General features: G+C 39.5%; 2 protein-coding genes across 4 annotated transcripts; one reads left to right on the top strand and one right to left on the bottom strand.

Moving 5' to 3' along the window:
- Positions 1–1,927: 1,927 nt before the first annotated feature.
- Positions 1,928–7,687, bottom strand: sub1b (SUB1 regulator of transcription b). Its single transcript, XM_060883116.1, has 5 exons — positions 7,547–7,687; positions 4,742–4,811; positions 4,525–4,644; positions 3,392–3,500; positions 1,928–2,720 (listed from the first exon to the last, which is right to left on the bottom strand). Exons 2-5 carry the CDS (start codon positions 4,808–4,810, stop codon positions 2,641–2,643), a joined length of 378 nt encoding a protein of 125 aa, XP_060739099.1. The 5' UTR covers position 4,811; positions 7,547–7,687; the 3' UTR covers positions 1,928–2,640.
- A 595-nt stretch (positions 7,688–8,282) lies between these two features.
- zfr (zinc finger RNA binding protein) lies at positions 8,283–24,612 on the top strand. Of its 3 annotated transcripts, none has more exons than XM_060884161.1 (19): positions 8,283–8,375; positions 8,639–8,723; positions 11,894–12,176; positions 12,373–12,745; positions 12,985–13,223; positions 13,580–13,780; positions 14,432–14,747; positions 14,851–15,044; positions 15,148–15,267; positions 15,584–15,729; positions 15,819–15,942; positions 16,448–16,656; positions 16,745–16,895; positions 17,092–17,233; positions 19,801–19,898; positions 20,743–20,838; positions 20,963–21,074; positions 22,522–22,619; positions 22,703–24,612. In XM_060884161.1, the coding sequence occupies exons 1-19, from the start codon at positions 8,339–8,341 to the stop codon at positions 22,883–22,885; spliced, it is 3,207 nt and encodes a 1,068-aa protein (XP_060740144.1). In that variant the 5' UTR covers positions 8,283–8,338; the 3' UTR covers positions 22,886–24,612. The 3 variants fall into 3 exon arrangements, 2 of the variants coding, with proteins under 2 accessions (XP_060740144.1, XP_060740143.1); XM_060884160.1 differs by having other exon boundaries at positions 15,819–15,984; XR_009649305.1 differs by lacking the exons at positions 19,801–19,898; positions 22,522–22,619; positions 22,703–24,612 and having other exon boundaries at positions 15,819–15,984; positions 20,963–20,980.
- The last annotated feature ends 910 nt before the right edge of the window (positions 24,613–25,522 follow it).

Below are 25,522 nucleotides of genomic sequence, written 5' to 3'. Positions count from 1 at the left end.
GGAGGATGGGGGAGGACATGCCTCGCGTGCGTGTATGGGATGAAGGACATTTTTTCCACTAAAATGCGTGCAGACCACAGCACAACTTTTAACATCCATCATTTGAACAAGCCCTTGTTCCACTGAACGATTCTCCAGCTGTGACTCCGAAGGACAATTACCCATATAATCCATTTAGATATTGTATTCATCATGAATCACTTTGAGATGGTTTTAAAAATCAAAGAAATGGCAGCTCATGCGCTGTGTGTCTGTGTTACAGCCAAGGGTTTTGAAAGGAATTCCTTTTTTATCTATGGCTAGCTAGTTATCATGCAAGGAAATCCACTATCGGGTCAGAGTCATGTTTTTCACGGAACAAGACTCAGCTCCTATTTTCTGTGGAAATAAGCAAACTCTAAGGTACTAGAGAGCACACAAGGCAGTCATCAGCAAATGAATCAAGTTTGGAAAGAAGAAGGAAGAAGAAGAAGAGATCTGACTTTTCTCTTTTTATCCAATTTCATTCTACTGACAGATCCAGTTAATCTAACAGCAAAAAGCTGAAATTATTTATCATAATAAGAAATACTACCAATGCTCAAAAATAAATAAATAAATAAATAAAAAGTCTGAGTGTTGCTACTGTCTGATATGGCAAGTCAAAAAAAGAGCACCAGCGCCATCTAGTGATACAATGCATAACTTTGCTCATTTTGTCCATCTTCCACTTCTGGGCACCATGTAGAAAACATGCTTTCTTAAATCTATTTTGTGTTGTAAATGTACCGGTTTTGTAACCAACACCAACACGTGCCTTTACCCGTCCTTCAATCAGCGCATCATCTCGGCATGTTTTTGACCGTTCAGTTGTGTGTTTTTGTACAAGTATTGTAGTCTGGGATTTGGTGTACAGATTTACAGTGTACAGGTACAGTATCGTAGACATTAGCTTTAATGCAAATCACGTTCTTTTCTCTAGAAATACATTAGACCTCCATAGCGACAAAACATCTCCATAGTAACTGGCATCTGGGTTAGCAATGGTGACGTGGAGAAATGTAGTAATTATCTGTTTTCCAGTAGGCAACAACTCACTGTGGGTATAGACACTATATATATTATGAGAAATTTTGAAAGCATCAACTTGATATTGAGGTTTTCAAGTAATATATATAAATATATATATATAATATAGATTTTATATATATAAATAATATAGATTTTATAAATAATATAGATTATATATATATATAAATAAATAAAAAATAATAAAAAAGTAAAAAACCCAGATCCACTGCTGTACATTGTAATGCTGATGATCATGCATTTTAAAGTACACATTTTAACCCAGGATTAAAAAGAAGGATAAAATATCATTTTCACACTGCAGTTACTCCTCGCATAATCCTAAGTAATATCAGCCTTTGCACGCAACATCATAAACCATGTTGTCACAAAAACCAGTGCTGGCAATACAGTGGCTACTGTGATTTACAAGCCTGATTTAATTTTGGTCAGCAAATGCAATTGATGCAAGATGGCTCTTCTGGACAGTTCTCTGAAAGGGCTGTTGTTGCACTGGAGTCTGGTCTATGTCTGAGTGGGTGTATGGACAATTATAATTCCTGCTCCCACGCAAAGGCAAGCAAAATCATACATACACGCGCACACACACACACAGAGCGAAGGAGAGAGACTTAGCACTGAACGCATTGAGCAATACAGAAGAGCAAATTTTCATTTCGATTCATCCTTTAGCTGTTAAACGTTAAAACAAATGGCAAAACACCTCACTATGTTCAGTAAAAAAGAAAGCTGACAGCCATGCATCTGAGATTTGCTGATTTGAAGCCAGGTTAGTAGTTGCTATTTATCTACTGTAGCACATAATTGAAGTAACATACCATAAAGACGGTCCAAACCGAAAATAATAAAACAAGCTTGCTTGTGAAACCACCCAAGTACACAGTGTGTCCTTTATTACATATATTAAATAAAGTATAAAGAACAGTAGAACAAATTTAATTCCCAAAGCAGTGTTTATCTGTTGTGGACTTTCGACTATCTATTACAAACAATAAGCAGCAGGTTTGTATTTTGAACATCACCAAAAAAAAAACAAAAAAAAAAACAACAACACTTCACTTCAACTAAACTGCATTCACCAGGGATACACCAACCCGAAGTGCTATCGGTCCCGTACTGGCTTAAAACACTGGGTAAGGATCTGATATTCTTCAGTCTGAGCCACTGATGTATTTTATGCCATAAAGAATGTTACACTGATTGACACACACACGTTTCATACTCGAATACTGTGTCTGTAATGTCTTGCATAACCTGGCAACAGGCGCTTACCGAAAGAATTAAGTAAATAATAAAATAAAAAAAAAATCATCAACTGAGTGGTTGTGTATCATCTGATGCTTTTGAGAGCATATTGATCTCACATTGAAAATAAATAGCAAAAAAAAAAAAAAAATAATAATAATAAATACAAGGATTAGGATTGGTGTATCCCTGGCAATTTGAAGAAAAAACCCTACAAAAACAAAGCAATCATTTTTTCACAAAACTTTTTTTTTTTTTTAACCCAGAGTCCAGATGCCAAAGAACTCTTAAAAACACCCAGCCCTCCCAACAAAACACTGATAAATTTTATAATCTTCTTATTGCATCGTCGATGTCCGACATTTGTTCCTTCAGCTGGTTCCACTGCTCTGGGTTCAGTGAGATACCTTAGAGTGAGTCATTACAATTAATGACAAAAACCAAAATGGATATTATTAAACATTCATTTCAAGTAATCCTTCATTTAAAGGGCTAAATATGGAGTCACTGTTATTGAAAAGAGATCATCTGATTAGTTTTATAAGGTTCAGTGTTCGGAATTCATTTTTATATATGCGAGTGTGCGAATCACACACGTGCGCACGAACACGTGCTCACGTATGGGCGGAGACAGACAGACAGGCAGGCACACAGGCAGGCAGGCAGACACAGAGACACACACAGACAGACAGACACAGAGAGACACACACAGACAGACAGACAAACAGACACAGACAGACAGACACAGAGAGACAGACACAGAGACAGACAGGCAGACAGACAAAGAGACACACACAGACAGAGACACACAGAGACACAGACAAACAGACAGACAGAGACAGAGACACGGACAGACAGACAGACAGAGACAGAGACAGACAGACAGACACACGCATACACAGACAAACAGACACAGAGAGACACAGACAGACAGACAGACAGACAGACAGCCAGACAAAGAGACACAAACAGACAGAGACAGCCAGAGACACAGACAGAGACAGCCAGAGACACAGACAGAGACACAGACAGACAGACAAAATCTCTCACATTGTCGCAATTTTCATTCCACAGTTACCTTTTTTGCCAGGTTTCATTTCACCTGCTTGGTCCATCCAGTATTCTCTAACGTCAATTAGCACCTTTCCTCTGAAATCTCTGACTGTGACATATCGTAACTTCCCAATCTGAAACACATATTACTCAGATTCAGCCATCAAACATTTTGTAATAGTATAGTTTTATTTTCTAGGTTAATCAAAACAGACACTGTACCTGGCCTAGAATAAGTCAAGGTCTGGGGAAAAGCCTTAAAACTTCAGGCCTTACCATTTTAAACAGCATGATTTCAGAGGTCTTAAAAGATTAGCGCTGTCACACCAGGTGAGAATGCAGATTATATGAGAACAGGATACTACAGTAGTAGCAGCTTGAGGTAGTAAAGCTCCATTAGTGTGTATATAGTACATATCCATGAGATTTGCTGAAATCTTATCATGGCTTTTAGACAAGTCATGCAGGAGACTTCAGATATTAAATAGAATTTAATATAGCTACTCCTGAGTAGCGCAACAAGGAATCATTTGCGCCATCAACGCTAGATCTCGAGTACGATTCCTGACGAGGTCACAGCTGTCTGTGCCTGAACAGAGAGGGAACTACGGGTGGTGGGGTGGGAGAGATGGCGTACACTTTCCCCCCCGTCATTCACGGACATCGGCATATGCATGTAGGTGGCAGAAGGTGGAAAGCTCTTTTCTCCGAGCGCAGCGATTTGAACAGATGCGAATGGTTGGGATCATGTGTCTCTGAGCAAAACATGTTAACCTTCACCTGGCTTGTGAATGGAAATTGGCAAACGGCCAAACTGGGGTGAAAACGTTCACTGTAAGCCGTTTGCCGTCGTGAGTACGAAACATTACGTGTTCAGCCGAGCTCAAAAGTCACGACAAAAATAATTCTTTTACGCCGTGTGTTAATGTCTGTGACTTTGAATTGTGCAAAGCCAGATCTGTAAACAGTACTATACTACACTGTATTACAGAACAGTGGGCGTAGAAGCTCCAGCACTTTCTTAGCCGTCTCTAAATGCCTTGAACATTTCACACCTTCTACAAAGCAAACTTACAGACTTCCTGCACAGTATATTTACTCCTGAGCACTGAAACACAGCTTGAGGATGTGAATATGTGGGGAAAAAAAGGTCTTAACCTGAAACATGTTGTCACCAGCATCGTTATCGCTCTTGGAAGAGCCGCTTGGCTTGGAGCTCTCTCCACCCTTCTGCTTCTTAGCAGGTTTCTCCACTTTAGTTGCCTTCTTCCTCTTGGCCTGTGACAAATTGTGCTGTGTTGTCAAAGCTGTATAAACGTCCAGCAGACGTAAAAGTACAGTGTATTTTTATTTGTAAAAATATTAGTGGTCCTACCTTTGTTTCAGCTTCACTGTCAGACTCACTTGCTGATGAGGAAGACAACGCCTCTTTTGCTTTTGGCATGCTGGGGAAGACAAGCATGAAGCTGTTGTTAAAAAAATTTAAGCCAACACTGCCACCACATGGTGACTATTAAGAATGACCATAAATAGGCAGCGTGCATCAGATCAATTCCATTTCATCTGTACAGAGCTGTAAATAAAAGACATTTTCAGACATAAGCAAGTTGACAAATCAAGACGTACATTTAGAGCTTTAATGACCTTTTCCTTTTAAAGGAAAAACACCCTGAGACGACGTGAGGAGGAAACCGTGACGGGAACCAGATTCAAAAGCGAACCGCTCGTCTTCTAGATGGCACAGGATAAAGAGATTGTTTTTTTTTCCCCTTGTATAATTATTCTTTCTTTGGCTTCCTAAAATGTAAACAATGTTGACTAGATGGTGACTACTGAGCAGGATGTGAATAAGTGATAAACAATGGACAGCCTTGTGTTAAAAAGGTACAAATCTACAGTATCCAGGATAGATTTTCCACTGAAGCAAAGGTGAGATGTTTTGGGGAAATCTTTAGGATATTCATGCAGGATCATCCACAAGAATTAGAAATTTAGAAACCCAAAGCAGAAGAGAATTAGGATGAAAGTCAGGTCTGAGGCAGGTGCGTCAGTGTCGGACACCATCGACGGATAAAACAGAGAGGAATCAGAGATTTAAAAAAAAGCGCTATTGCTGTGATACTGAAAGAGTAGGTATGCTACGCATGCGCAAGCGCCGTGAACTTCATATCCAAATGTCATAAACGACGAACGTCTTGTTGACTTGCTGCATAGTTGGCCAAACTACACAATCCATTACTGATCTAGCTTTAGTAAACATACAGATTTCAGAATCTGCTGCTTGTCAGAAACACTGATCTACCTAATTTTAATAACGTTCCTTCATACAGGAAAAAAAATTCAGCAATGCACCGTATACAGTATATGGTCAGATATAATACAATGTAGAACATGTGATGACTAAATAAAAAATGTGCATTGGGTCACAAGCCTAGATGTAAGGATATAAAGATAGCTTGTCCTAAATCCATAACAGACTCTGTACTAATGCCTGCCATTTTCATTATCCTTCACTGAAATGCATTTAAATTGCTCCGTGTTTACTGCTATTTTCCCTTCAGATTCAGTTTGTGGATCGCCGCTTGTTGTAAGAGCCAGAATGCGTTCACTTATACAGGGTCATTTATTACCAACACAGAGGGTCCTTACTAGCAACAAGGAGACTTTTGGTAAAGTGGAAGGGTGGAGCTGATGTGTTTTCAGCCAATGGTGGAAGTGGCGTGTTCACAGAATCTCACTTTGGTCTGACAAGCACACAGGACATCAGAATTCAAAAGGTTTTTATTTTATTTATTAAGAGACTTGACTCGAAATACAGGTTGCTAGTTATTGTCAAATTAGAAATGTTCTGAGGAAAAAAAAAAAAAAAAAAGAGGATCTAACTGTTCGTAGTTATGGAAAGACTGTTGGGAAGTGCGGCAAGTTCTGTAGATTCTGTGAGCTTTTTGTGCTAAAATCACTTTTTCTTCTCAACAGTGTCTGACCACAGCATTGATCAAACAGAAAGCTTGCATGTACTGTATGTATAGAGGAAGCCAAATTTATTCAAACCAGCTGTCAAGCCAAGTTATACTGACAGACGTATGATTTATGTCCTAAATCACGCCCTATTTTACATGTACGGCATTTGGCGAAAGCCTTCATCCGGAGCGACTGACAATGAAGCTCGTTTTTATACAAACGAGCAATTCACGGTTAAGGGCCTTGCTCAGGGGTTCAGCAGTGGACTTTGTGGACTAGGGATTCGATCTCACAACCTTCCAATCAGTAATCTTACACCTTAACCACTAAACTGCCACACGCCCCATTTTCTACTATATAGTGTATTATAATCGTTCACTCATCTTTACTAGAAGCTTTATCCTGACCTGTGGATCCAGAACCTGTCCCAGAAACACCGGTTGTAAACATGAAACCAGTTCTGGCATGTTTTTGGGAGATGGAACTAAATCAGAGACGAGATCACACGAAATTCTGCTCAGACAAGAACCTGAAGTTAGGAACCCCTAAAACCTCGGAGCTGTACTACAACAACATTAGTATACTATTTTAAAAGCCAATCATGTTGGAGAACATTCAGACCACTGATGATAACCAACAATGTATTGCTTTAAATGAATGCACTCATTATACACAGTGGTGTTTCAGGGTGACTTGTGAGTAGCACAAGTCTGTCATGCCAAAGTGCCTATGTGTGCTACAAAAATCTAACCTAGGCTTTAGTCTAATCCATCCAACATGTCAAAACATCCTGTGACCTCTTCTCACCTTAATCCAGGCCACGACACAGGACAACACGTGACATGTCGTAGGGCACTGGTTCTGATGAGGTAGCACACCAAGCACACTTGTGACGTCACAAGTGCACCTGGTAGTGGTAGGGAATAAGAATTAAGGGATGATCAGGGCCCAAGCCTTGAACTGTTTAAAACGAAATGAAATCAATACTTTTCATGTATGTGAAAAAGAAGATGAATCGTGTGATCACGTGCTATTTCATGCAACAGTAATGAGGAACTGGTGCATAGCTATAGCACAATGCACATCACGCCAACGTAGGCACGAGGCCTGGAAATTAATATGTATACATATATATACACATATGTATATACACTTTTCAGCACGTTGATATTAACGTTACAGTTTATACCATTCGCTTTCGGGTGCATAGCTGACTTACGTTAGATGATGTAGTCGGCTAGCCGGATGTTCACTAAATCCTGGGAACCGACACCGAATCGTAGCTTCGCCTCTCACACGCAAGACAAGAGCTCACATTGGAAATGTAACGCCCGGTTTAGATCACGTGACTGTTTTTGACCAATCGTATCAGACGCCTGACGTACGCCGGCTACGAAACGTTTATGAGAAACACGTTAACTGCGCCGCCATTTTGGATGGGGAACTTTTATTGAAATGCACGTTTAATGACTGAAATTGAATTTGGAGTTCAGCTGAATTTAAAACGTCAGGCATTTATAAACAAGAAAAGAATCAAACATTAAAATAAATAAATAAATTTAGTACGGTGTTTCTAATATTCTTATAATTGCTGAGTATTTTTTTTTATTATTTCTTATTCCTGTTCTTACCCAAAATTAAAATGTTAAAATGTAAAACTCTACCTATCAGAAACGTGTTTTTTTTTTTTTTATTATTTGTATTATATAGTAACTGTACCGTGATGTTGATGCTTTCCTAAAAGCTTTTTTTTTTGTATTCTTTTTAAGCTTTAACGACATCATTTCAGAATAAAATCGTCTTGTACGACCTGATCGAAGCCTTTTGCACTGGTCAGATTATCACACAGAACTAAAACTGACTATCTTTTGTAGTCCATAATATTTTTAGGACAGAAACTACATTACCCATAATGCCTCTGGGCCTATAACAGATTCTCTATCCGGTTACGACACGCTCATATAAAGACAGCAGCGTTCGCAGTCAGAGTTCGTCAGAGAAGTGGAAGCCAATGATTCCCATATGTCCACTGGTCTCCTTCACCTATGGTAAGGGGGAAACTAACGATGAAAACACGACGCTTTAGGGCTATACACGGACACGGGTGGGCTGGGAGACGTTATAACTATATATTTACGACGTCCGGGTGCATAAACACACGACTCGTTTGTTATTAGCGTGCAATAATAAGCCGTAGAGATACTGCGGGGTTTCCGTGGTTGCTAAGCTAACATTGGGTTGTTTGCTAGCCGATGCTAGTTAAGCTATAGTTACATTACGCTTTAACCCCTCGCTGTGTTTGTCGTTTCAGTGCCCAGCCGGCTAGGTGAAGATGCCAAAATGGCTACCGGCGGCAATTATTTTGGATTTACACACGGTGCTGCTGCGCAATACAGGTAAGACGTTGATCCGCAAGACTGGTGTGAATCGTAAACGGGTGCGAAATGATCCTCCGTCTCGTGCGCTTTACGTTATATCCATCGGCATTGTTCAGAGGGTGGGGGAAGGGCGTAGGGGTTGTGCGCGAGCCCTCTGTCATTTAAATCCTCGTGTGTGTTGCGCTTTAATTAACATCAGGTAATGATTTGAAATAATAATAATAATAACAAAGCAGAATGATGTTTGTGTAATCGTTGAACCGGCGAGTTAACGGCCGTTAATTACAGATACCGGGATCTATTGCACGACGATGCACGCGCGTGCGCTATATAACACGGTCGTGTTAACTGAAACATGACCCTGTTTTTTCCCATTCCTGGAGATTTGGATAAATTATTCAACACCAACACTGATGCATCTGGTCAGCCTCGGTTGTGTGTGTGTGTGTGTGTGTGTGTGTTGTTATAGCTAGGTCCAGGCCTGTTTCTGTGTTTCCTACACAGCTGTCATCATGCACCATTCATCTCGGAGCTTGTTTTTAAATCTACACACCTTATTACACACAGTGCATTACAGATCCAGTGAGTGATCGGGTCACACTCAGAATAAACCGGTTTCTATATTTGCACGTGTTTAAAACAGGCGGTTTTCAAGGACTCCCTGAATGTCAGTGTGTCTTGTTGCAGGACATAACAAGCAGCTGCAGCACTGCGGTGTGTCTGATGTCCTGCTCTGTGTATTTATACCCTAACACTATAGGACTATCTTTACACCTTGTTTCAAGGGAGGAAAATTTAATTAGATTAACCGTGAACGCCTATAAGAGCTCTGTGCGTTTTATGCCACCGGTCTGTGTACTGGCTTCTGGTCAGAATGTGTTTACAGGATTTTAGATTATGAGCGTATAGAAATATAAATAAAACTCAAATAATATGCTTAATCTAAGCCTAATAAGTTGCACGATATAGACGACCGTTTAGGCTCGTTATCCGTTCGTTCTTTCATTCAAGAGAGACATTGGGGTGAAGAGAGCTTTAGTTACATGACAAGTAGGGAATGAACGTTTATAACCATTATAACATTAATGATAACAGGAACTTGCATGTTTTATGGCTCTCTTCCACTGGATTAAATAAAACTCTTAAAGGCAAACGCAGCATGTTTGTTAATGATTATAAAAATTGGGATATTATGGCATAAGCACGAATAATACTCTTTGGGACGTTCTGTTATTGGAAAATAATCAACTTTTTGAAAGTATCACCTCTTCGTGTTATGTTCTACTTCAGAAAAACTCTGGCCTTGTTCTCACACACTAAGGAAAATCCCAATTATTTCTTCATGCCGATGTTATACTTTAAGTAACGGGATCGGTTTTTGTTTTGCTGTGGTCACGTTTGTGCAAGTCTGTTGTTTTTGTCATGCCACGTATGCCAGGCAGTGTGCGGTGGGGGCCGTTAACAACACGCCACAATAGCGTGGTGGATTCTTTAACATCTATCGAACAAGACACCAACAGACATGAGTCTGAATATCACTGAATAATGGTCTGATCTAAATATATAAAATATGCTGTATAAAATCAGGTGTGTTACAGCATGAAACGGCAGATGAGCGGTAGAAATAAAAACACAAGGGGCAGAAGTGAGACCACATTTGTTAGCGTTGTGCAGCTTGTGTAATGCTATGACCCTGAGGCAGCTGGGTTTACAGGCTGTAATGGTGGTGGTGGTGGTGGTGGTGGTGGTTATATCTTATTTGCTTAACCTTTTACTGTTGACTTTGTCATAGTACAACTAGAAGCACCTTTTGCTGAATCTTGTATGAATGACCAGGAAAGGTGTTTTTGTTGTTGGAAACAAAATGTAGCTACGTTTTATGTATCAGTTTCATTTTGCGTTGTTGAGCTAAATCGCAAAAGGGTCTTGTGGCTGAATGAACACACATTCCCACATCCACGTTCCAATGTCTATTGGAAAGCCTTCACATAGGAGTGGAGGTCTCGATAACATTAAAGCGCACGTGTTGTATGGGATGTCCAACAAGCACATACAAGTATGATGGACAGGTGTTCACATACCTTCGCCTTGAAGTGTATGTTTGATGAATAAAGTCTTTTTATTATTAAATGATGTTTTATGAATTTATTTATTAAATAATAAATGCATAACTAAGGGGAAAATTTAATGAGTTCCAGAACATTGTGGTTTTCAAAATGGGTCAGCTTTGTCAGTAGAATTGAGACAGGTTTTACCAGGAACACTTAATGGGTCACTTGAAACCCATGTTTACAGCTCTTTGTGCTTAGCGCAGTACTAAGTATTTTGTTATATCTTGAAGTAAATGTCCATGACGATAGCACATATTGAGAATCTTCACCACCGTTATGCACTTCCTTAAATCACCTAAAGTGTATTTTACACACATACTGGAACATGAGTGCTAATTGCATTACAGAGTAGAGAAATTGTTTCAGTTCATCGTTCTATAATCTCCACCACACCTCAATCTTTTGTTGAATGTTGATCTCTGGTATGAATGATTTTATTTACATCTAAATGAATATCAGCATTTCTGAACGAAATGTTTTACAGGCAGTTGTTACTGTTGGGTACATGTTTATGTTTAGGACAAATCTGTTTAGTTTAACATGACTGTTCAATGTAGAGCAGCATGTTCTTCTTTGACCTTTCCCATATATTACCACATCCCCATTCTGTTTATATTTCAGCTAACCAAAACATGGCACATGGTCAAAATAGCCTGTATTGCTCCATGATTGTAGTTCACCTTTTATTTTTATATATATATTAGTTACTCTCTTATCTCTGACATGACTTTGTAGCACGGAAAATGATTTCATTAGTTTCTGTAATTCATATCCCAGACTTGTCCTTGTTGGTGGATTTGTAGTGTTTCTTGAATTTCAACAAGGTATCTTCCATCCCTTTGGTTACATTATGCTGAAACACCTGCATGTCGCCTAATGGTGATTTCATTTTAATACATACAGAATAAACCTGTAATCCTGGGCTTCAAGCTGAATTTAAACTACTGCAGTCAGCTGCAAGTCTGGAAAAAGTACTAATTTTCACAGGACAAGAAATCTCATGCAAGGCAATAAAACACAATTTTGCTGCTATGATCAGTTTTTTCGATCAGAGATTTTGCTTCTCTTGCTTTGCAGTCAGCAGCCGGCCGCTGGAGTAGCCTACACCCATCCTACGACGGTAGCCAGCTACACCGTGCATCAGGCGCCAGTGGCTGCTCACACCGTAGCTGCGGCCTTTGCCCCCACAGCTGCTACCGTTGCTGTCGCCAGACCTGCACCTGTCGCTGTCGCAGCAGCGGCCACTGCGGCAGCTTATGGAGGATACCAGCCCACCCACGCTACCACAGACTACGGCTATGCCCAGCGTCAGCCTGAAGTTCCCCCACCACCTCCACCAGTCACCTCACAGAACTACCAGGTAAGTGAGATTTTATTAGCAGGGATTGTTTTATTCAAGGAATGTCTAACCAGACCTGGTTCACACTTAAAATAACAATTAAAATAGCTTTTTAAAACCACAGTTGCTAATCATTTGAAGTCAAAATGCAATTCTCCTGAAAGAGTCCAAATTAAGTGACCCTCGTCTTTAACCAAGTTTCTGCTTTCTCTTGAAGGATTCCTATTCTTATGTTAGGTCTTCAGCTCCTGTTGTAGCCTATGACAGTAAACAATACTACCAGCAACCCACAGCTACAGCAGCTGTAGCAGCAGCTGCCCAGCCACAGCCCACAGTGGCAGAGTCCTACTACCAAACAGCCCCCAAAACCGGATACAGCCAGGGTGCTACACCATATACACAGGCCCAGCAAACCCGCCAAGTTACAGCCATAAAGCCAGCCACACAGAGTCCGGCCACCTCCACCTTCTCCATTTACCCAGTGTCCTCTGCAGTGCAGCCAGTGGCAGCTGCAGCAGCTGCTGCATCCTCCGTGGTCCCGTCTTACTCCCAGAGCCCTACATACAGCACTAATGCTGTTACGTATTCAGGTAAAAATCCCAGCTTTGAAATTGTTTGGTTACTTATTTGCTGACTTTTTTTCTTCCAGTCTTCCTTTTTTTTTTTCTTTTTCCATTACAAACCCACTTTTGCATGAGATGCACAATGTTTTGAGACTAGTTTATTACTAATGCATCATTTAAAAGAATTTAACATTCATTTGAAATGATCAAATGTCCGTCTCTGTTTCAACGCCATTTGAACGTTTCTATCTTGAATTTGTTTATAGGCACATCATATTCAGGTTATGAGGCAGCCGTGTACTCTGCAGCATCCTCTTACTACCAGCAACAGCAGCAGCAACAGAAACAAGCCGTCGCTGCTGCAGCAGCCACTGCTGCTTGGACAGGAAGCACTTTTACCAAGAAAACACCGTTCCAGAACAAAACACTCAAACCCAAACAGCCACCAAAACCACCACAAATACACTACTGTGATGTGTGCAAGATTAGCTGCGCAGGGCCACAGGTAGGTCCTCTTCCTTTTTACCCCTGTCTCCTAGCTCATGTCTAAATCTAGAGCCTATAACTAAATTTACAATATTTTTTTTTGGAGATATGGCCGTGCAGCTTTTATATTGCATTATACAGGGTGGATCACAGAAAAGTAGCCCACCCTTTTATATTACCTTAATATATTTTCTACATAAAGAGAAAAATGTGTCCTGAAACTGAACCCTGTACGACATTGATCATTTTGTATTTGGGTTGCTGAGTCTTGATGTATTGATATTTTATATAATTTCAGGTCTGCTCAATATTTCCATCTTGTGCTTTTGCTCAAACAAATATGTTGTTTAATAGCCTTTCCGTTCATTGTTCTAGACGTACAAAGAACATCTAGAGGGTCAAAAGCACAAAAAGAAGGAGGCAGCGCTGAAGGTCTCTCAGAGCAGTAGTAGCAGCAGTGGTGGCAGCAGCTCGGCCCGAAACACACAAAACCAGCTTCGCTGTGAGCTGTGTGATGTTGCCTGCACCGGGGCCGATGCCTATGCTGCCCACATCCGTGGCGCTAAACATCAGAAGGTAAATGAATGAAAGGTCTGATGTAACTTCAACTGCTAAACCAGCAGAGGCTTATGTAACTTCAACAAACAAAAAGCTGGGATGAAGTTAGGATAGATATTTTAGGCAAAACTCCTCTCCTTATTTTTAAGCCCCTATTTAAATAATACTTGAACATTCATATTATTAATAGCTCTCACACAAAGAGAAATTGCAAAACAAAGAGAAAATGACATGAAACACAGTCTTTCGTATAGTAAATTTTGCTCATGCATCATTATACATCAATTTCTTTTTTTTATTTTCATTTCCTCTCCTCACACCCTTGTGAAGTGTTGCATTTTTGACCAGCTAATTTATCTTTCACCTAATCTACGAGCATATTAATTTCAATCGTTTAAAAATTTAGGTTGGTTGAATACCATGGATTATTTACAAAGCTAGAAAGCTAGAGGATACAAAGATTTTTTTTTAAATAAATAATGAAATAATTGTAATGGAAATTATTATTAACAATAGTAACACGCACGTATAAATTTTAACATGTATTTTTATCATTTTATTTTGGTTTTTAATTAATAAATTTTTTATTTTTTTTTTTCAACATTTTACATGATTATCCAAATTATACTTGTAACTAACTGCAAATTTATTTCATCTTGTTATTAAAAGGTTGTGAAACTACACACCAAGCTCGGGAAACCCATTCCTTCCACGGAGCCGAGCATGGTGACTCAGACATCCACATCCACCACGGCAGCTCCCAGTAAACCAGTCAGTGCTGCCATCAGCAGTTCCACCAGTAGTACTGCATCTGCCATGAATGTCTCCTCCTCCACCGGCTCTAGTTCCTCCTACCTGAAACCCCTAGGCATGGTTAACAACACTGCTGCCTCAGTTATGCAGGGCAAGAGTCCTGCCTCCAGTGGCATTTCCTCAACCGCAGCAACGATCAAGAAAGTCAACACACCCAAGATAAACTTCGTCGGTACTTGCTGTTTTGCATATCGTGTACCTAGTTTAGCCTCGACGCTTGAAATTTACAAATATCTTAAACTAGTCTAAATTTGAGCTTTCATCTTTTTCTACAGGAGGAAACAAATTACAGACCACTGGCGTTAAGATGGACGAGTCAAAAGTTGAGGCATCCAAACCTGTACAGACCTCATTAGGAGCACCGTCGCAGGAAGTTAAAAACGACACCCCTGATCCTCTGTCCCCACAATCAGCTCTGGCAGCTTTGCAGAGTGATGTTCAGCCTGTCGGTCACGACTATGTTGAAGAGGTAGAACAGCTTATCGATAAGCCCTTGTGCGCATTGTCCACCTATTCCCAAAACACCGTCTAATTGTTATTAAGGTCTAATAAAGAGACTTCTGGCTCTACAGGTTCGAAATGATGAAGGGAAAGTAATCCGGTTCCACTGCAAGCTGTGTGAATGCAGTTTTAATGATCCCAATGCGAAGGAAATGCATCTTAAAGGGAGGAGACATCGTTTGCAATATAAGGTGGGCGGATATGGATTGTTTAGTTGACATGGAGGCTAAAGGTTTCAACCTGAAAATCTGTGTAAACCTTCTGTGAGGAAATCTGTGTAAACTTTCTATTAATTGAAGACATGGGCAATATCTTCATGCTGCACACACATTTATTACATAGTCACTTGTATGTATGTAGTACATAAATGATGTATGTAATTCATTTATCTTTTTTTCTTCCCCCACATTATACCATATATGCTGAATTCTTAATTCTCTGGTGTTGATTACTGACACTTGAGAAAATTAGCTCAGAAATACTGATCATATTTTCACCACATTGTAGAAAAAAGTGAACCCGGACCTCCAGGTGGAAGTGAAGCCCAGCATCAGAGCTCGGAAGATCCAAGAGGAAAAGATGAGGAAACAAATGCAAAAGGAGGAATACTGGCGACGACGTGAAGAAGAGGAGCGCTGGAGGATGGAAATGAGGTTCAGAGGAGTTTAATGCATATCTCCAGGTTTTTTACAGCAAATTTCAGCTCACGTGTCTCACGCTTTCTGCCGGTGGTTTTCTGTAGGCGCTATGAGGAGGATATGTACTGGCGACGAATGGAGGAAGAGCAACACCACTGGGAGGAAAGGCGTAGGATGCCTGACGGTGGCTATCCACAGGGTCCTCCTGGACCTCCTGGTCTTCTTGGGGTGAGACCTGGAATGCCCATCCCACAGCCGCAAGGCCCTGTGGTTAGTCTTTCATCAACGAGAAGTGCTTTTATTGTACATAAAACCCATATGTTTTAAAATAACAACAAACTATTTGTGTAACTATGGGCACTCGTTGGTTTTGTACGTATTTTGACACATCTTGATATTTTTAGATTGGTCTTTTTGTTTTATCGTGTTGTGTGTAACGAAACAATTTGATTGTTGTACATTTGACCATAGACAAAGTTGCACCTTGGCTAACAATAGATATTTCTCTTTTGAAGTACTTTCCAAAACTGGACTTGATGCACAGATGCATCCATTTGTGTATTTACTTCATCAATGCAACATCCTCAGTAGTTACGTTATAACTGTAGTTATAGTTTATAGCACTATTCTGGTTTCAGAGCTTCTTAATGTAAAGTAGGACCAGAATGGCTGTTATATATTCTAAACCTTTTTGTGTCATTGTCATCATGATCCGACTGCCATTTCATTTTAGCCCCCACGGCGCCCTGATTCTTCTGACGATCGTTATGTGATGACAAAACATGCTGCTATTTACCCCTCTGAAGAAGAGCTTCAGGCCATTCAGAAGATTGTGTCTATCACTGAGCGTGCCCTCAAGCTTGTATCAGACATCATTACTGACCAAGACAAGGGCAAAGAAGAGGACAATGACAAGGAAAAGAAAGAGCCTCCAAAAGATAGGTGAGATGACGCTTGTTTATAGTTGGTAATACCGTCTTTGTCCTGTAAGTTGAGTCTGTGACACTTTTTACCTTTTTCGTTTGTTCAGAGCACTGAAAGGAGTAATGAGGGTCGGTGTTCTGGCCAAAGGACTTCTTTTGCGTGGAGATAAGAACGTCAACCTTGTTCTCCTTTGCTCTGAGAAACCCAGCAAGAGTCTGCTGTCCCGCATTATAGAGCACCTCCCCAAACAACTTGCAGTATGTTTGCACAATTACATTGTGTTCTTATTATTGTGCCCCCATCATGAAGGGCGTTTAAAAATGATAGATCACAGCCCTGTTCCATGTTGCATGTTCGTCATACTATAAATGTTTCATGATTTTGTAAGGGAGTTTCCTTGTTTCTCTTGCTGCTTCCTATAAAGATCATGCCCTAAACCCATGTGTGTTTTAGCTTGTTACACCAGAGAAGTATGAGGTGAAAGGCTCAGTCCAAGAAGCTGCAATCATCCTGACTTCCTGTGCTGAGCCCAAGATGCAGGTGACGATCACGCTGACCTCGCCAGTCATCAGAGAGGAGAATTCCCGGGATGGAGGTTGGAAAAAATGTTTACTCCCTTATCTTGGCCACCTATCAAATTAATTTGATTCATTGATTTGACACCCCAAAGAGCCTATCTGCTGGCACAGAGGAGATGGTCTCATATCTTTTTATTTATTTTTTTATTATTTAATTATTTATTTATATATATATATATTTTTTTAAATTAGAAGTTTGATTACCCTGTGAAATGAGCGCCTTTTGCTCTGTTACCTTGTAAAGCTTATCTGAAGATTTGTACTAAGTGTAAAACCTGGTATGTGCTTGAGCTTGGTGATAATATGCAAGGGAAGGAAATTTGGAGAAATCCTATGACTGCCTTCAAAAGCCTTTAAAATTGAAGTTCTTAACGAAACCTCGTTAAAATTCTAGTTCACTTTGTTTCTTGCAGTAGATTTTCACTCCTGATATCTCACCTGAGTTTCTTTAAACTTGCGAACATGTCTGAAAGAGATATTTTGAAGGCAATTATTCTTAATGTTCTGAAAGAAGAAGGGGAAAAAAAAAAGAGAGAGAGCGAAATCACCGGATTTGAACGTGTGATCATTCTGATTTGATGTAGGCATTGGACTTGAATTTGACTTAACAAACTGAAGTTCACCACTTCCAGGTTTTACTTGTCTTGTTTATCTACTTGCCAGCAGTGTTGCTCAGGGCTCTCTCTGTAACACCTCTTCAGTGCTTTTGAAGCTCTCTCCAAAACAAGCATGATAAGTGTTTTGCATTGTGTAAGTCTAGTTAGTCTCAAGTAAGATTCATTTTTGTTTCCTGTGTTCCAGGGGATTCTCTACTGTATCTAAAAATAACCAAGGATTTAGAGTGAAATGTTTAATTTAAAAGACTAGGGCTTCATCAAATAAACAGAATTAATTGTAGGGACTGGTTTTTAAAAAAATAAATAAATAAATAAAGTGTAAGCCGTGGGAAAGCCTGTAATGTCCCCACAGGAAACAAATCTATTGATTGGTGGTCAGAAGATTCACCATTCTGAAGACCCTTATTCCAAAATGAAAGTGCTCCCCTGAGTGAATCAATCCACTGCATGATGAATGAATGATTGGGTTTTATTTATTTAAGAACATCTTAGTAATTATTATGCTTGACTTTAGACCCAAATACCTTTTACATTTAACAGAAAGCATAATGTCTTAGCTCGAAGTTATTTAAATACCCTTCCTTTGTCTTGTTTTTTTGACAATGGAATGTGGCTGAAATTATGTTAAATGCAGGCCCCAAGTCTGTGCTCAGATGTCACCATTCCTGTTTGGGTCCTTAGGGGAGTATCAGTAAGCTTTTGGGAGGAAGGCTTTGTTAGAGGAATCTTTGGTTGGACCTGGCTTTTTACAGCCTTTGGTCTGCAGTGACCTATGGGGGTTTTTCCAAACCCACTCAAGGCAGGTATGCATGCAGTGATGTCCTAACCCCTCTCGCTGGGAGCTTTGTGTTTTCTTTCCAGCACGCATTGCTGCCTTCATGTATCCAAAGCTTTTACAAGTCCAGCCCAAAGCCTACTTGCGTTCTAAGTAACTTGTTTCCCATCTGAGGCTACGTCTACCAGCTCCGGAAGGATTTTTGACCAAGGTCCCTTCCCAAACCCTCTCAAACACTTTGCCACACCTACTATTCCCACTGTAGTAGGTCACACCAAGCACGCATCACATAAAAGCATCGTGTTCTCCTTGATCTCCCCTTTTTGGTACCATGCTTATAAATTAAAATTGCAAAGCCATAGTGTGGCCCACAACATCTTGTACTTTAGGATAAAGTCCAACTTCATTTTCTTTCCCTGAAATCTGTAACAAGTGTCACACTTTTAAAATGAACTTATTTTCTATTACATTTGTTCTAACAATATCGATTTGTTTATTTTAGATTTATTTTGATAGCACAAGCAACGCCATGGATTGAGTTTAAAGTAATCAACTCCAATGAGCAAGAGAAGATTAAAACTAATATGTAGAAGAGGAATCTTGTCTGATTTTAACAGGGCAATTTTTCCTAGAAGAAAAATAACGTTGTATTGTGCTACACTATTGCTTTGGCAGTAGCATGAGGAAATTATCGAATTATCATCATGCACCTCAAAAAAGACCCACTTGTAGAAGAAAGCACAACTTGTGTCCGTATGAGCACTGTAGTACAACATGTTTGGGTTTTAAATCTTTAATCTCCTAACCAAGCTGATCACTGAACACATTCCAGATGATTTCCAGCCTATGCTGTATTTTGGATTGGTTAAAAAAAACTTTGAAGGCTTTTCTCCCCTGCCATCATCAGCCTTTCATTCTCCATGTTCGCCAACACTATTCCCCAGTCCAGTGTTCCACCACTCTCTTGTCTAACCAATAGTGTGTAGCCGAATTCCCCCCCCCCCCCCCAAGATATTTATTCACAAAAAACTGTTGAGCTTAAAACCATATTTGAGAGGTTATCCCAATTATAGGTAGATCTGTAGTCAGAGGAACAATTTGGTATGTGTGGCAATGTGTTCTTGGCAGAATCTCTGTGACCTGGTCAAACACCCGTTCCTCACCACCATTTGACAATTCGATCCATTTTTAGATGTAACCTCGGGTATGGTGAAAGACCCAGCGGACGTCTTGGACAGGCAAAAATGCCTTGACGCTCTGGCTGCCCTACGCCACGCTAAGTGGTTCCAGGTTCGGAACATCATTTTTCTTTCTTCATGTAGCCTTATGAGATGTCGTCTTTTATGTACTCTTTTGCTTTTAGTCTTTAATTTTTGGTTATTGACCTTTTTAACCCTGAAAAATAAAAAGTATTACAAGGATGCTATCAATAACTACAATAAATAACTGGGAATTACAAAATGTTATTTTATTTCTCTTTTTTTTTCTTTTTTCTTTTTTTTTTTGTTCTTTTTAAGCATCCTTGCATACAATGAATTTGTTAAAATGCATAAAAAAGGAGCAGTACTTTGAATTAGTTTGCAAAAAAAAAAATTCCATAAGGCTGCAGAATACCTTTGCATAAAAGTATCACCGATAAGAGCTTTCATGTTGACCGTTTGTTCTTTGTGATTGATTTTATTTATTTATTTGTTTATTTCTTTTGGGGACTGAGAGGAAAGGAATATCTGATTAGTTTACTGTGATGATGCTGCCACACAAGCGCACGCAGGCAAAGTAAAGCAGATTTCCTTGACTGTGTCAGTTCCTGTGCTACTCTTTCAAACTGATCTTTTTTGTAAATGGGAGTTTTGATTGTGAGGTATTTGGAAATCTGAGGTCAGAGTTTACAAGATGACCAGGGAAACGTTCCATGTGCATCTTGCAAACTTTGAACTCTCATACTAACGATGAGGTAAAATACTGCTGAGAATGGCAGCTTACTCAAAAGCATTGGCTAAGGAGTGTGTAAACCATGTAAAAAGCTTCCATTGTGAACAGTAGTGTTGTACCTCTTACTGAGACCCACCATGTCATCTGCCCTGTGTTGGAAATGCACCATTGACTCACTTAACTTGACTTTATTGCACTGAAGGCTAGAGCCAATGGACTCCAGTCCTGTGTGATTGTTATTCGTATCCTGCGTGACCTTTGTCAGAGAGTACCAACCTGGTCTGCTTTTCCAAGCTGGGTGAGTAGGAAGATGATATCTGTCCATACTGGGCTTTGGGATTTCCAAAAGGTTTTAGAGTCCTCTGAAGTATTTGATCAGGAAGACCAAAAGTTTTATACTAACTAGATCTTGTCTGTCCAAGGCCATGGAACTGCTTGTGGAGAAGGCAATCAGCAGCGCCTCTGGACCGATGAGCCCCGGTGATGCGCTGAGACGAGTTTTCGAATGCATTGCCTCTGGAATTCTGCTACATGGTAAGATTGTGTTAAAACACAAAAGTACACCGAACTTAACAAGATCTGCACGCGAATACATAAAGTGCACGAGCGCAAACTTCAAGACTGTACGGTAATTAGATTTTGATGAGCAATTTCCCCAAAGAAAGTTTACAGCATAAACATCAGTGTTAAATGGTAGTGATGATGACTGTGTTTGTAGGTGATTAAGGTCCTGCATGAGGACCACTACTTGATCATTCTGCTTAATAAAGTAGAACATGGACTTAAATAATAAATAACTCGATATCCACTGAAATTGCGACTGCTGCATCTTTTTGAACTGCTGCTTGTGCTGCCTCATAGGGCGGCATAACATTCTGAGGAAAAGAACCATCTGCCCTGTTCTGCATACGTGAGCTTGCACCATCCAAAATGGGCTAATGTTGCTCCAAACGAGAGAACTGAGAATAATGTCCTCCATCCCACGCAGAAAGCATGGCTAATTTTTATTCCTTGACTCCCAGCCATGGATGCCTGTGGTATTGTCAGCATTCTAGCTTTTGGTCTTTGCATAACAGGATAACCTGTAACCATTGACGGTCCTTCCCAGTGGTCCTGTGTTAAGTGGGCAGGATGCTTACTGCAGGAGGATGATTTGAGAGACCATGCATCAGCTCTGCAGTTGTTTAACCATCGTTCTCTTTGGAGTCAAATGACCGAGGCGGGCCGTTTATATTTAGTCTGTGAACAAACAAGAAAGGGGTTGGATACAGAGCAGACAAAGTAGTTCATGGTTTTGCTGCAATGACCGTGTTCTCTGAGAGGGTCATTGAAGGGTTGAGCCATTTCTGCATATGAATTGATCAGACCCTGTTGTAATTACAGAAGCCCTGCCGTTTTGGGCAGCACTGAGATCCTTGGCAGGCTTAATTGCCTGTTCTGTCACAAGTAATTTAGTGCTTTCCTTGAGATCCACTTTTCAAGGTAGGTAATGTAATATAAGATTGCGGGGTTCAGACCAACTTCTTCCCTTTGTCAGTGTAATCTTACAAGGTTATAAGCTTTTCTTGCTGCTTATTTCAGCATATTGAATAACGGTTGCCTTAATGCAGTGCTCCATGCCAAATCCTCAGGCAAGTGTGCAGGGTCGTGCTTTGTTGAATTTAGGAACCATGTACCACACAGGGCTAATAGAAAAGAAGTAGGAGTTTGTTTTGGTTTTTGGCATGTTTACCCTTGCAACGTTCCCAGAACAATTGTAATATACTTTAATTTGAAGCATTTAAGTCAGCTCATTTTCAGATTTAATTTTTTTTTTTAGATGCCTTCATGTCAGTATGTATTGCATAGAAGGTTGAGGTTTTTTAAACTTCCAGACGGACAGCAGAACCTTAATTTCATTCATGTCAGGATGTGGAACTGTTCACTGAAGTGCTGAGGATGACTATATGCCATTTTATAAGACTTGATGCTTTTGATCCAGGTGGCCCAGGGTTAATGGACCCGTGTGAGAAAAATCCGACAGACACCTTGGGTACTATGGAGGAGCAGCAGAGAGAGGATATAACGTCTAGTGCGCAGGTAACGTTCTAGAATGAACTCCTCTGTCTGAGAACAATAATTCATGTTCTGCTTTATTGCTAACTGCTAACCCCTCTTTACAGTTTGCCCTACGGCTCTTGGCATTCCGTCAGATCCATAAGGTTCTAGGTATGGACCCCTTGCCTCAGTTGAACCCACGATTCAACGTGAGGAACAATCGCAAGAGGAGGCGTGACAACAGCGACGGCACAGACAGCTTTGAGGGTGAGGGGAAGAAGGACAAGAAGGACTTTGATGGATTCTAAATAAGCTTCACAGGCTTACTCATTTCTCGTTCAACGTCTCTGTATTCCAGTGGTGCGAAAGCTGATTTCCATAGGTCTCTGTGCATGCTCATTACTGCTGCTCAGAAAGAATTTTATGGCTCATAAGAAGCCCATTGATGAGCACCTTACTAGCTTTGTTTGCTTCTTGTACCTGTAAATGACCTATGAAGGCAGCTCGGTCAATGTTAAGCTTCATTTCAACAGCTTTACTAAAATATTTAACATGCACAGAATTGTTTTGGTAATATAAAATATCCTGTAACTGAATAGGTTATTTGTGCTCTAATTATACGTTACTAAAATTATATATGTTAAGGTTTTGGTTGTGCCGACTGTAATTGTCAAGATATTTCTACACTCCGGAAACACTCTTATAGTCCAGGGGGGTGTGTACCCACATATTACAGGACCTCAAGATAATCTGGACCCTCAAGATAACCTTAAACCTGTACAAGTATGAAACTTTTACTACTAATAAATCAGGTTCTGCTGCATACAGGAGGTTTTGCATAATGTTAAATCACCCTCAGCAACCAAGGAACTATGTTGAGATTCATAGTAAATTTGAAATCATCTCTAGCTTGGTATGTCCTAATGTTGCATGTTCAAGCCATGTTTAGGCAGTTGATTAAAGGTTTAAAAAAATGAACCATTAAAATTTGTTTTCTGCATTTATGAATTGCAGAGTAAAAATTGACAAATGGGGTTTAAGCTTAGTGTGTTTATTATTATTATTATTTTATAATTTTTTTTTTTAATAAATTTTATTTTTGTGTGTTTTGAAGAGACATTCCTCTTAGCCACAAAGCCTAAGCTAAACTATAACCTATTCATTGCATTGTAATGAATGTTGACTGGGCATTGGACTATACAGCATTGTGTTCCATAGCACTAATACAACCTGCTGGTTCCCTTTTAGCCATTTATTACGTACATCTCTGGCTATACGGTAACGTCAAGTTGGAAAATATGTCCTAATTCTGTTATGCATAATGCAAGTTGGGTAAAACTGAGCTTCTGATGCGTTGCTGAAAGACACCGATCTCTGAGAGCAGACTTGGGTCCTGTACAAATGTGTGCGTTACCACCATTCTCAATGGTCAATAATTCATTTCTAAGCTCTGTGATTGCATCAATTTTTAGAAATAACCACAGCATTTACATGAGCATGTTCCTTTTATCCGTGACACTAGATTTGCAAAGGAAATCCCCTGCACTTTGCGAGGTGTTAAATCCTGTATTTTGAAGCAGGATGCAGAGATCACTTATTTGTTCTAGGCCCAAGTCTGCCTAACATTTGTGTTCATAGTGCCGTAATTTCTAAATATCGTGTGTACATATGCATATAATCATATGTAGCTATGTGTAGGCTATGTTTGATCTTTAATATATGAGCACTGAAAAGCGGAGATATAATCTTGCAATAGAGCTTCGAGAAATTGTATAATTTTATGACAGCATGGAAGTGTTCCAGTTTTGAGTTTTGTTTTATTGTTTTATCTGTTTAGATGAGCAGTTGCTTGCTCTTCACTTTAGTTTAACTATCCATTCTTTGTGAAAAAGATTCTATTCAATTCTATACATATGGGGGGGTGTTGATTCTGTGTTTGTAACTGCAGATTTAGATTTATCCTTTTAATAGCTTATTTGCCGTCATGGTACTACTGTATAACAATAGACAATAAAAAATAAATCTTCACAGAATCCATGTTTGTTTTTTTTCTTTTCTTTTTTCCCTGCTTGTGCATTTAGGTTTTTTTTTTTTTTTTTTGTGTAAAATTATGCAAAGTGAGCTCTAGTTAGACACTGTGAAATCCACCAGGGACTAAATTCTAAGCATGTCCTGCAAGGGAAGGAAGGATATATGGAGAAACTGTCCTTCCTGTTTTGAATATTCAGTAGACAGGAAGTGGCCGTGTTGCGTTTTTCAACGACGAAAAACAATCTGTTGTATCCTTCTGGTCACTGAATGTCTCGTAAATGTTTAGTTGAGAATAGTTTCTAATTTTAGAGATCAAACCTTTCATATTCTATTTTATTTTATGGAACATTACTGTGCAGGATGCCTTGATTTTGGAAAGGGCTTCTTCTCATAGGACGCTCCTGACATACAGAATAGAAAATATAGAAGAAGTAGAAAAAACAGAAAATAATTCGATTTTAATTCTACAGTAAATTATTATAGAATTATTTCTCAAGAGAAGAAGGAAAATAAAACACAAATGGGTAAAATTAGTTGTTTAATTATTAAAATGTGCAATCAGAACATAAACCTCAGTTTGTTTGTCCTCAGTTTAGTTTAATGAATAATAATATTCATATAGTAGCTTGTAATAATATTTGCACATATCCCATTATGTGAAAATAATTACTAATAGAATTATTTTAATAATTTTATTTTAATTCTATAGTGAATTTATTATAGAATTATTGAATGTATTAGGAAAAGCACGTTAATATCAACCAGAATGAATCAACACGTTCTGCCTAATAATATAATAATCATATATCTATATATATATAGTTAGTTTGTGTAGGAATTAATAAATATAAGAAAAATAGGGGAGTTTCGCTCGTGTGCGCGCTTCTTGCGCGTCTCCGTCGAGATTTGATTGA

The sequence above is a fragment of the Tachysurus vachellii genome, chromosome 12 (assembly GCF_030014155.1).
Source record: "Tachysurus vachellii isolate PV-2020 chromosome 12, HZAU_Pvac_v1, whole genome shotgun sequence".
Lineage (NCBI taxonomy): Eukaryota > Metazoa > Chordata > Actinopteri > Siluriformes > Bagridae > Tachysurus > Tachysurus vachellii.
Note: the sequence above shows the minus strand (reverse complement) of the source record. Positions and strands in the feature narration are given on the sequence as shown.

Bases quoted from the DNA above. Each gene is read 5' to 3' on its own strand.
- sub1b (XM_060883116.1), bottom strand. From the start codon at position 4,810: ATGCCAAAAGCAAAAGAGGCGTTGTCTTCCTCATCAGCAAGTGAGTCT. The intron at 4,645-4,741 runs GTAGGACCACTA...AATTTGTCACAG, and splicing joins ACAGTGAAGCTGAAACAAAG to GCCAAGAGGAAGAAGGCAAC. The intron at 2,721-3,391 runs GTAACTGTGGAA...ACTCACTCTAAG, and splicing joins AATGAAACCTGGCAAAAAAG to GTATCTCACTGAACCCAGAG.
- zfr (XM_060884160.1), top strand. From the start codon at position 8,339: ATGATTCCCATATGTCCACTGGTCTCCTTCACCTATG. The intron at 12,177-12,372 runs GTAAGTGAGATT...TTTCTCTTGAAG, and splicing joins TCACCTCACAGAACTACCAG to GATTCCTATTCTTATGTTAG. The intron at 13,781-14,431 runs GTAAATGAATGA...TGTTATTAAAAG, and splicing joins GTGGCGCTAAACATCAGAAG to GTTGTGAAACTACACACCAA.